The 12,897-nt window shown below is 28.3% G+C and overlaps 1 protein-coding gene across 1 annotated transcript; it reads left to right on the top strand.

Annotated features, from left to right (window-relative positions):
• Positions 1–5,406: 5,406 nt before the first annotated feature.
• On the top strand, positions 5,407–9,441 carry LOC107009514 (plant cysteine oxidase 2). The gene is made up of 5 exons (XM_015208858.2): positions 5,407–5,876; positions 7,421–7,539; positions 7,700–7,865; positions 8,108–8,326; positions 8,882–9,441. Exons 1-5 carry the CDS (start codon positions 5,690–5,692, stop codon positions 8,998–9,000), a joined length of 810 nt encoding a protein of 269 aa, XP_015064344.1. The 5' UTR covers positions 5,407–5,689; the 3' UTR covers positions 9,001–9,441.
• Positions 9,442–12,897: the final 3,456 nt, after the last annotated feature.

The raw sequence follows: 12,897 nt of genomic DNA, 5'->3' as shown, positions 1-12,897 counted from the left end.
TACTTAAAATGAAAAAATGTATACGTTGAATAAATTTTAATTTAACACGAAATACTTTTGGCACCTATATATGGATCAATTAATAAGGCACTCAAATGCATAAGATAAATACCTTAAGGTTAGGGTGATATAATGAGTTTGATAAATGTATCAGTTATTAACGCGGAGCCATTTTGTACGAAGAGATTTAATCCAAATCTTCTTTCGGATAAATTATATTATTATATATAATTAAAATAATTATATATATATATATATAATAAATATTAAATCCATTCAACTATTTCATATATTTATTTCAATAAATTTTAAATCCCTTATTGAAAAGACGATTTCACCTCTAATTAAAATTATATTTTTATAAATTAATTTTATCGATCTTTACGTATGTCATTTCCTAACAACACGTCACAAGGCATGTGCGTAGTATGTTGCAATCAATTATTAATATTGTACCTACACCTATATTGTTGATCCGTCTGTGTGAAAGCACGCAATATATATGCATATTTTTCCAACGGATATCCTGTATTTTTATTTGTCATTTATGTATTTTATTTTCAATGCGCTTCTATGTGTTTTCTTAAATCAAGAATTTATCAAAAATAATTTTCTACGTTGAAAGTATACTTATCCTTCTTGAATTTTTATTTTAATGTTTTTAATTAGTTGTCCACTTTTGAATCGACATACTTATTAAGAAAATAATTATTAATATAATAATTTTATTATTTTATCCTATTAATTAGGAAATGGAAGAATTTAAATTTAAATTTTTTAAAAAGTTCTATCTTTTCAAAGTAATCAATTGAGTGAATAATAAATTAAAGAAAAAAGACAAAAATATACGAACCCCAATTTCTACCTCGTTTGTATCATTTCTTATTGTCTTTTCAAACACTACATATCCTTCTTATGTAAAGTCAAACATGCGTTTTACATTTTGGATAATATATATATATATATATATATATATATATATAAGATAAAATTACATAAAATGAGCCTACAATTATTTTTTCAACTTTAAGTGCGTTTACATTTTGGGCACTTAAACTCACGTCACGCCATGATCAATTGTGTATCATGGAGAATATTTTGGTTCAAATTACATATACTACTACGTAGAACTTGTCATTTGTGTTTTTTTTATAATTTTTTTATATTGTATTGTCTAAGTTTAGTTTGATCGTTAAGCCAATAGATAATTTCAATTTGCAAGCATTACTTAAACATTAAAATGTTATTTCGATGCATAATTAATTACTAATCAGGCTATATTAGGAATTCCATAGTTACTACTGCTTCTACTTCGGTTGAACCTTATCTATAATCAATAAGTAAAGTCATTATAGATAATCGTGAAAATAATACCATTTCAAGTCATATTTTTGTCCTATGGGCAAATAATTTTCTTTAAATAAAGAGCAATTTGATATCATTTGGATGTAGTTTTGTCCAAATTTATCAAGTTGAAAAGATTTGAAATACCAAATTATTTCAAGTGGATTTAGTAGCCCCTAGATAAGAAATTAATTCATTTTATTACGTTCTTAATTTCTTAGTCGTTGGTCAATTATAAGGGATAAATCATTAAATTACGTAGCTTCTTTTATTTTACAAACCAAACATTGTTTATTTAATTTCTTAAAAATTTAAAGCATAAATAAATTTCATAAAGAGATCGAGGTGTAACACTTATCGATTAATGTTTAAAAGAAATAAGATGGACTTCATCACGTGAATTCATAGAAAGAAGGATAATTGACTATAATCTGTACCCATCTTCTCGCTTCAAGAAATTAAAAAATAAATATTTCGTATTTATCATTCTTTACTCTAAACTTTTGCTAATGTTAATACTATGTAGATTTTTATATTAATTAAAATAAAAATTAGATTCCAAAATCAAATTTTATGAGTTATCAAATTTAAGTGTCCAGGAGGAATAGGATAGGAACAAATTAAAGATTAAAACAAATTTCTATCACTATCACTATACTATACAAAAAGACTACTTTATTACTAAATTTTGAAAAGATATGTTTTATTATTCAATAGATTTTTTTAAATATAAATATAACATATGCAGGAAAGTTATTAATTTCTCAAAATTTGCACCCCAAATTACTCACTAGATCCAGTTTTACTTATCACGTTATTTTTCTAGGAGAGGTTAATTTATACAAAAATTTAAAATTAAATTAATATAATATTGAAATTTAAATTATAATAAAAATAACATAAATTATAATTTCTTTTTATACTAATATGGTAGAAAATATATATTAAATATTAATTAAAATTTATATAATTTAACTCTCCAAAAATAAAATTCTAACACGTAAATGTGAATAAACAGAGTATAAGCATGAAATTAGTTGATTTTTACTCTCTGTTTGATAATATGGTTGTTATGTATTATTTTAAAATATATTATATTATATTATTTAATTAAATAAAATATAAAAATATATTAATTATATGATCTTTATCGTTACGTAATATCACACATCAATAATTTAAATTATAAATTTATCAAAAAAGGTCAATTACAAAGTTAAGCTACCGTGAAAAATAAACAAAGAAAAAATGAAAATTAATATATAATAAATAACTAGATTAATTATTAAATAAAATAAAATTTTTTATTTAAATAATTAATTTAAATAATACGATACAATAAAGTAAAATAGTAACATCGATCCAAACCAGGTGTAAGTGGGGTGGTTATAAACCTAAAACTGTTTGGTTGGATTTTACGGCGAAGTAGGTATTTATAGAGGGGTGGACTCACGTGAACTACACGTGGAGGCTGTATGGAGTATCACCTACCTAACTAAAAGTTTGAAGTATTTTAAACTATTAATTACCATTATAATTTATCATATTTTTTTTAGAAAAAGGAAAATACGCTTCTGAATTATCGTAAATAAAATATAATACTTTTTATTTTTTGAGACATTAATTTCCCTATCATTTAAAACTAGAACGTATATGTCTTTTCACTCTAACAAAAAATTAAATAAGAATATATGGTGCTATCTTATTCGTCGATTCAATATTTGATAAATTTCAATCGGTGGATAAGATTATGACACATGTATATCTGTTAATATAAAAATATATATGTTCTAAGTTTTTGGACAATAAAAACACCAATATTCCCAAAATATGATAGAAAGTATCTGCATATATACTTTAGAGGTATATTTTTCTCTTTTTCCTCTACTTTTGTCTATCTAAAAAGATATAAATATTATAATTTTTTATATTCAGTTATAGTTAAACTCGCAAAATTCAGTTTTGAAATTTGAATTGTACCTATAAATTGAAAATAGCAAAAATTAAAAGTTAGGAAGACGAAAATAATTTGATAATAGCATAAAATCAACATAACTTTCTCCGTACTTAATTGAAAAATCCTATGTAGAAGCCTATCAATATATTGTTATCTATAAGGAGTCATAGATCGATGATTTGAAAGTGAGTTACACAAATATAAAATTTTATATAAATAATAATCGTACTATATTTGATAGTTAATAAGTAGGTAAATTAATATAATTTTTGATTTATTATATAAATTCATTATTCAATATATGTATAAATTATTAATGCATTTAATTTGTAATTTAAAATTTCACAAATATAGAATATAGTATATAAATTAGGAGAAAACTTATATATATTGTTTTATAGAAATAAAAAATAAAATAACTTTTTTTAACAAACAAATTTATACCACTAGACAGGGCCTTTAGCGATCTTTTATTAATAATAAGATAAGCGAGAAATCAGTATAAGCAAGCGGAGTAAATCTTACCTCATTAATCCTAATTTAATAATAGCAAGGAACCAACATAACTCTCTCCGCCCTTAATTGAAAAATCCTATTTAGAAGCCTACCAAAAAATTGTTATCTAAAAGGAGTCGTTTGATCGATCATTTGAAAGTGAGTTACGCGGATATAAAATCTTATATAAATAATAATAGTATTATATTTGATAGTTAATTAGATTATTTATGAATAAAATTAATATCATATTTAATTTATTATATAAATTCACATATTTAATATATGATAAAATTATTAATGCATTTAATCTGTAATTTAAAAATTCACAAATATAGAATATAATATATAAATTAGGAGAAAGTTTATATATTATATTATATAAAATAAAAAATAAAATAACTTTTTTTAAAAAGCAAATTTATACCACTAGAAATGATCGATCAAACGACTCCTTACTAATCCTAATGAGCTAACAAACCTCTACTAATTAACAAGCATAAAGAAAAATAAAATAATTAATATATCTAATTAATACATATATTATCCATCTCTTTATAACTAATAAATCTATACTAATACCTACTTTACTAATATTATTAGGATCCGTTTGGTAGGCGGTATTAAGTAAAATAATTCATGGATTAAAATTTAGTTCATTTAATTCATTAATTAGTTCATTTAATTTAATTCATGGAGTGCTTATCCATCATATGTGGTATTATCTTATTCCTAAAAAATGGAGGGATAACTAATTCAAGGTTTGTTAAACATTGGATAAGACCCCTAAATGACTAAACTAACCTCTTATTCTTTTTTTCTGAATTTCTTTTGTAATTTAATTTCTTTTTTATTTATATTGGAATAGTTATAAATGTTCTTTTTTAATTCTCCAAATCCTTTTGGTGTAATTATTGATTTCACTAATTTTTTTCTCCATTTTTTCTTATTTTTTTTTATATATTCAAGATAATTTATCGTTTATCCACTTGAAACTATTTATTTTAAAAATAAAAATAAGATTGAGGTACGAACTATTTAAGTAGTCTTAAATCTATGTTAAGTTTAAGATATATACTTGACCAACAAAAAATTGGAAATACATTGTGCCACCAATAACTTAGTGGTACATCATATCTTAAAATTATAATAATTTTATGCATACATATATTTGATTTAACTAATTAAATGGAATAAATAATTCTTTAAAAAAATTTATCCGGTTCGACAATTATCTACCATGATTCAATTACATGAAAAAAAAACACTCATAATAACACAAGGGTATAATAAAAAATAAAATTTTTATAGTATTATAAATTAAAACACAAAATTAAGTGAAAAATAGTAAATCAAACACTTGACAAAAAATAATCTCTACACTACTAATTGCTATATTACTTATCTCTATATTATTAATTCATATATTTCTAATCCGTGCGTTATCAATATCCGTACCAAACAATGCCTTAGTAATACTTGCACCAATTTTAAAGGAGCAGGGCGTGAAATACAATTTGGTGTTTTTTTTCTTTTTTTTTTTGGAAGGAGAAAGGAAAAACAATACAAAAATCCACTGTTAGAAGAGCCCATTGGAAAAATGGCCCCTGGTTTTTCATTTTTCCCACTCCTTTTCATTTTCTACAATATATACTTATGCAGCTCTTTCACCCATCGCTATCCACTATTCTCCATTTATATACATCTCAACTTTTTTCCATTGAAATAATCCTTCACGCACAACACAGCAGCAGCAGCATCACAGATTTGTAAAATTTCATTTCTCTGTTTTCATAGCAAATGATACATGTGCAAATACTGTTCATAGAACAGTAAAATTGTGCCTGCTTTTTTTTTTTGTGTATTTTCTCGAATTACTCAATATTTGGATTGATGATGACGGAGAAAATCGATCGAAAGGGTAACGAGAACGGAGAGTTGAAGAAGAAGCGGAAGCGGCAGAAAATAGGAATGTCAAGGGTTCAGAAACTCTATCGAACTTGCAAACAAGTTTTCACTAATTGCAAACCTGGCGTTGTGCCGTCACCGGAAAATGTTGAACTTGTCAAGTCAGTTTTGGGTATGTTTTTTTTTTCTCTCTATATATATAAATCTGTATTTTTTCTCTTTGCTTTGGCGTGATTATTTGTTTAATTTCTACTACTTTTGATTGGTAACATGTGTATAAAATGTTGCCGCAACGATTCTGTTAGCGGTTGAAACGAAGTGCGTGTTTTGAGGTACATGGTGCAAATTTTAGAAAAGCATTGATGTAACTGCTCTGCCATTGCCATTATAAATTCCTTGCAAAACACCAATCTAATCCTACCTACAAAGGGTATGAGAGACCGGTGTGTATGCAGTCTTACCCCGAATTGCTACTACGTGAGATTTTGAAGTGTGTGATCTCTTTTTCATGGTCACGCACGTGATTTTTCTTTTAAATATAGGTGATAGGAGATTCGATCCAAGCATCTACTTTGGTCCGCTACTCATCTGAAAGCTTAAACTGGCAGAGACTTCGTATTTTTATTAGTTAACTTATTCCAGACATAAGACCGAGGGTAGAGAGAGGATTTTAGATGAAGTCATTGGGATCAAGTTAAGCATATAAAAAAATAGTGTGAAAAGGATGTATAAATTTGTTTGCTTAATTCATTACAATTTTTATCCATCATAATAATTCTTTCCGATAGACCTTCGTGACAAACTGACAATTGCACGTTTTTTTTCTCATTTCTCTCTATCTTTTTTTTTAGTACTATTTTTGTTGCGGATAATATATTTAGTAGTACATGGTCTTGACATTTTGTCATATAGTTTTCCTCCCCATTGAGGTAATGTGTTACTATATGAAGTCTTTCTCAAGGGTGACGTATATATGTTCGATAATTTTGCTTCATTTTAACTGTTTTTTTTTTTAGCTGAATTGATTTAAAACTATTCTGGATTTGGGTTGAATTTATCTGCACTTTAGTCCATCAAAATTATTGTCTTGTTGGTTAAGAAAGGAACAACTTTTTTTGGAACTGGGAAGTATCGGCACTTTAGTCTCCGTTTCGAAAAGAATGTCCCTATTTCCTTTTTAGTTTGTTTAAAAAAAAATGATTCCTTTTCTTTTTGGGCAAAACTTTAACTTTAACTTTCCACGTGGCATGTATAAGGCCACAAGATTGAAAGGCATTTTGGTACACTTGACATAACTTTAGTTTTAAAATCACAAAAATTAAAAATATTTTTTATTTTCTTAAATTCCGTTTCAAATCAAACTAGGCCATCTTTTTTGTAACGGAGACGTAGGGAGTAGGATGTTTACACCAATTCAATTGAGTACATGACATGTGTTTCAACATACACAATTATCACGATTCACATATATTTTTACTTCATTAAATCTCATCGTCATGGTAAGGATGGATTTCTTATCGTTGCCTTTTCTGCTTTGGTGTGATTGTCCATGCTTCGAGGATTTTCGTGTTTGTCGGGTTGAAAAAATGACGCGTTCCATCAAAATAAATAACTCAGATAATATACAAAGATGAAGACTAATTCTTTGTTTGCTTTTTTTCTTCTTCTTATATAACAGTCTTTTAATTAATAGTCGCTCCATTTTCCTCTGTACAGATAAGATGACTGAAGCAGATGTTGGCTTAAGACCAAATATGCCATATTTCAAGTCAACTGTATCAGATAAACCTCCTAAAATAACATACTTGCATCTCCATGAATGTGACAAATTCTCGGTATGTAGCCAATTAGGTCGACCTTTCCTAGAATTTAATATCGTTTAGGTGACTTAATAGTTAAATTCTTCAAATATATTGTCGGTTTTGTAGAAGTTAAACTCGCTATTTCACTTCTTCCTCTTGATTGAAGATTTAAAGTTTGTTCGTATTTTGTTAGATTGGTATCTTTTGCTTACCACCAAAAGCAGTCATTCCTCTTCATAACCATCCTGGAATGACAGTTTTCAGCAAGCTTCTCTTTGGGAAAATGCACATAAAATCTTATGATTGGGCGGACAATCTCCATCCCAAATCAACTACACCAAGTGCCAATATTTCTGACAGTAAGTCCTTATCTTGTTAACTTGCACTTAAAAAATGGTAAGTGGCATGAAATCTTTTGCATTTGCACCGTAAAAGTCATGTACATAAATTCAGATTTCAGACTTCAAATATCTATAAATGCAACTGTTAATGTATTTTCCAACTATATTCCGTAGATTAATAGTAGACATCAACTATTTATGTATTTACTTCTCTTGTATGAAGCCAGAGTTACAGAATCGTTCGTTCTCAAATGATGCAGGGGATTGTACAGGTCTGCGTCTCGCAAAATTGAAGGTGAATTCCATGTTCAAAGCTCCTTGCAAAACTTCAATCCTCTATCCAGCTGAAGGAGGTAATATGCACTGCTTCACAGCAAAGACAGCTTGCGCCGTACTAGATGTTCTCGGCCCACCTTATTGTGATCCTGACGGTCGCCACTGCCAATACTACTATGACTTCCCCTTTGCCAACATGTCAGGTATAATGCTGTATACTTCCACTGATTTAAAATTTTGTGCACTTGACAGTTGACAAGAGTATAAACTTCTTACCCTGTTAAGTTGACATACAATCAGTGGCATAACCAGTATTTTTACTAAGTGGTTTAGAAAATGAAGAAGTAAGCACACGAAGAATTTTAATCATGTATAAACTGTGTAATTTTTCCACCGAAGAGGGTTCGGATGAACCTGGTCAGGCTAGTCATACACACTGAATAACTCTTCATGGAGCAATCGTTCCGTCCCGTTTTTATTTTAGTTCAAGATCTCAAAATTCAAAAGTCTGCTTTACTATCTTAAATATACAAACAAATTGACTCTTTTAGTTACTAGTAAAAGAAGTACCTTTGATTTGATTCTCCAAAGTACAGGATATATTATAATAAAGTATACTTAGAAGGGACATTTTTCCATAATTGATTGTACTTGAAATGACATTCTAAATATGGAAAATAAAAAAATTGTCTGTCCGACATTATCCATCCTAATTCTAAGATTCTTATTTTCCTGTCTTTTTGTTTGTGGAAGTACAGTGAATGACTTTTTAGTACCTGAAGAAGAGCAAAGTGAGTATGCATGGCTCAAAGAGAGGGATAAACCTGAGGACTTAACTGTAGCTGGAGCACTGTATAGTGGACCAAATTTAGTGTAGTAAACTGATTGGTCAAAGCAGCTTGTGTTGAAGAAGAAGAAGAATGAGGATTTTCTTTTTTTTACTCAACTTTTTACACTTTCCAGTGATGAATGAATAGTCAAAAGGGATAAAAGTTAGGAGGAAGAGGTTTTCTTTTTTCGCGAAGAGCTCATGTATATATTCAGACAGATCGGAACAGGCAAGGAAGAAGGAACTGAGAATGTATGTGTTCTCAAAATTGTATGTATAAACTAATGTTTTGAGAAGACTCATAAGAAAGAGAGTCGTTTACGATCTTTTGTTAGTACCTACTTATGGTAGGTTCCTATGATCCAATACGTACACTTGGTTTTTCGATTATGCAAGGTTTATTGTACTAGATATGCAGCTTGCATAATCATTTATGGGGTTTGTACAAGGGTCGGATTACATTAGGTCTATCGTATTTGCGTTTGCATTTTTGCGTGAGCTATTTTTACAGCTTGAACATACGGTGACAACTCTTGTGGTTGTGTGAAGCTTCTCTTTTTGTTTTCCAAACTATGTTATTTTGAATGATAAGACCTACGTCCTGCATTAAAACTAAGTAGAAAGTTTAAGTCTACTGTTTAAGATGGCTGTGAAGTTCATTTAGACTTAAGTAGGTTGTTGGTATTCTTAACCATAGGTTTAAATTTTGGGTTTGAGAGAGAATTATGTGGGAAGCATCTAATAGGCTCGGTAATGCGCGATCTTGGGGCATCACCATTTCGGAGAAAGAGAGCAGTAATGCGCGATCATGGGGCATCAATTTGGGTTCTGAACACCGGATGAGAATCGAAAAAAAAAGTGTATTGTCGGTATGATCAGCTTATTAAAAATCATGATGTTTCGAGTTATTCTTTTCGTTCACTGTTATTTGTCATGTAGCCTTTTTGAAAAGTCAATTTGACTAATTTTCAAAGTTATATTAGATTACATTAATTTTGTATTGTAAACAAAAAATTTAGATATTTAAAATATACTAAAAAATTATAAATTGCAATCTTTTATATATTAATATGATGAAAAAGTACATCATTGAATGTTGATCAAAGTTTTTATAGTTTGATTCTAAAAAAAGAAATTATGACAATAAAAAACGGACCGATGCAGTATTTCAATAAACAATTCTGAAAAGGATGTGCATGCATGTGTCAAGTAGGGCGCGCTATGACTTATTTAGGCGACAATAGAATTGAATAAGACAACAAGAGCTAATGTTGATGTTAAAATTCACGAGTGTTTAACATCAACTCAACTCCTTAAAGTACTATGCCTATTGTGTGCTTTAAACTTCTAAATATCGTTAGTTGTTGCTGGCTAATATATTCCTTTATTGTTAACATGCATGCATGTAAGATTACAGACAAAACATATTTGATATATTTGTCTTTTTGCCACATCAATAAAATACAAGTTCTCAATTTTCAAACCACGAATTCTCACGTTTTTTTCTAATGATGATAATTTTGTGATCTCGATAACAAGTCGAAGTTGAACTTCATGGACACACCTCCTTCCAAAAAAAATGCCTTGGTAAATATCCTTTATTCATCTCACGTGTTAATTACCCTTCGTTCTACCACGTACATAAGCTATTTCTTGCCCAATACAACTATCCTAAGAGGATCATATATTTGGTGAATTTGCAGCAATTACAAAATTAGAAAAAAAAAATATGTATCACTCTCAAATTAGTTGGGATCACTGATCATGTTTTTATTTAATTTATTTCAAATTAATATCATATAAAATAAAATAAGGCTCTCTTTCTATTTTATAATGCCATAAAAGTTTCTAATAAGTCTATATATGTCACTCCTGGAAAATATAGGGTCAAAGAAAATTGTACTAACATGACTACAACATATCATCAACTAACTAATTTAGTGAATTTGCAACAATGAACAAGAAAAGGTACCAAGATATTTCTCTTTATTTATGTTGTTGTGAAGGTATTATGTACGGAAAAATATAGTTATGGTATATGCAAACTAGCATAATATCCTATTATATAAAAAAATTAAAATTTAAAAATCCGACGAGTGCATATACACGAAGAATAATCAAAAAAAAAATATCCGGAATTGCCTTAGTCGGCCCATACAACTAAAGAAACTCAATTTAAAGCCTATTGTTGCTTTAGGGATTGTGGCCCAAAGAATCTCTACACCAAGTTACGCGGATAAGTAAATATGTACTGGTTAATTAGTTAATATAGTTATGATTCAAATTAATTATCACTAGTAGTCTCTAATTAGCTATAATTACATGCACCTCTCTCGTCTCTTATACATATACAATTACAAATTATACATGTAATAGATATACAATTATATGACAAATATATAAATACAATTTATCTCTCTCCACTCTCTGTCCTCTCTTGCTCGCCTCTCTCCTCCCTCTCTCAATCTCGCTCACCAGATATACAAATAACATGTATATCAGTTGCATATATACAATTAATGACAAATATACATATACAATTCTACAGATATACAAATACAATTCACCTCTCTCCACTCTCTGTTTTCTCTCGCTCGCCTCTCTCCTTCCTCTCATAACTTTGCTAGCCTCTCTCCTCCCTCTAACATATAGCTACGAATCATAATTAGTAAATTATAGTTATGCAACCTAGTTAAGTACTACTCCCTCCGTTTAAAAAAGAATGATCCTATTTTCTTTTTAATCTGTTTCAATAAGAATGACCCCCTTCTATTTTTGGCAAAACTTTAATTTTAACTTTCCACGTGACATGTTTAAGACCACAGAATTAAAGGATATTTTGGTACATTTGACATAACTTTAATTTAGAACCACAAGATTAAAAAGTCTTCTTTCTTTTCTTAAACTCGGTCCAAATCAAACTAGGTCATCCTTTTTAAAACGGAGAAAGTAATTTTTAGTGGCTATTTGCGGAATTTCCTTTAAAAAGTATGAAAATCATCTCCTACGTCATCCCACTCAATCACTCTCACACATATTAATAATTAATGTCCCAATTATTTTAAATAATCTGAATTTATTACCATAATATTGCTTTCAATAAAAACATTAAAAAATAGTAAGGGTTGGTTCCATGAAATGTCATGGCTTCAAGTCAAAGCTCTTAATCAGTCTTATCTGCTTTTCTTCTTTTTAATATTTCTAAAATTTCCTTTTCCTTCCGTCAACTCCTCTTAATTTCTATTAGATGCTTAAGTAATCATCCTCACTTGAAATACTATTCTTTTTAATGTCTAATCTAAATCATTGACCCAAATTCAATTAAAAAATTCAACTTGGCCTTAATGTACGCACTAATTAGATGATTATAGTAAAACGTATCTCCAATCGGATTTTCGCAGGACCATCATTTTCCCTTTCTTTGTTCACCAATCAATCGTAAAGATCATATATATTTATATAAATAATGTCGGGTTAGTTTGTTTCAAATTGACTTTTTATGTTTAAAACTAAACCAACTTAAGTATAGTCAAAAAAATTTCCAATGCCAAACCACTAGTCAGACTTTTTCTTTTTTTAATTTAACTGAATTTGCAGTTTTATTCATACCCTAATATAGACTATAAAAGTGAAATTTGTTATTAAATTAAAAATATTTAAAGCTTGAAATACTATAAGTTGGATGTGACAACATATTAACTACTCCTAATTTTTTGACCAATTTATTGATCCAAACATCTTTTACCATTAAATTGAAGTTTGATAAATGTGACGAGAGATTAGAAATTTTCTAGGTGTGAATAGTAACACCGTCTCTACTTTTGATTAGTTGTCACGTATCAACTATTTTAAAAAATTTCATTCATTTAATCAGAGACGAATTTAAAATTTGTAGAACAAGAAGATAAATATAATTCAATATTTAATTAAATGTTTTATTTAGAT

This window comes from Solanum pennellii, chromosome 2 (assembly GCF_001406875.1).
Source record: "Solanum pennellii chromosome 2, SPENNV200".
NCBI classification, from domain to species: Eukaryota; Viridiplantae; Streptophyta; class Magnoliopsida; order Solanales; family Solanaceae; genus Solanum; species Solanum pennellii.
The sequence above is the reverse complement of the archived record's forward strand: the minus strand, read 5'-3'. Positions and strand labels throughout refer to the sequence as shown.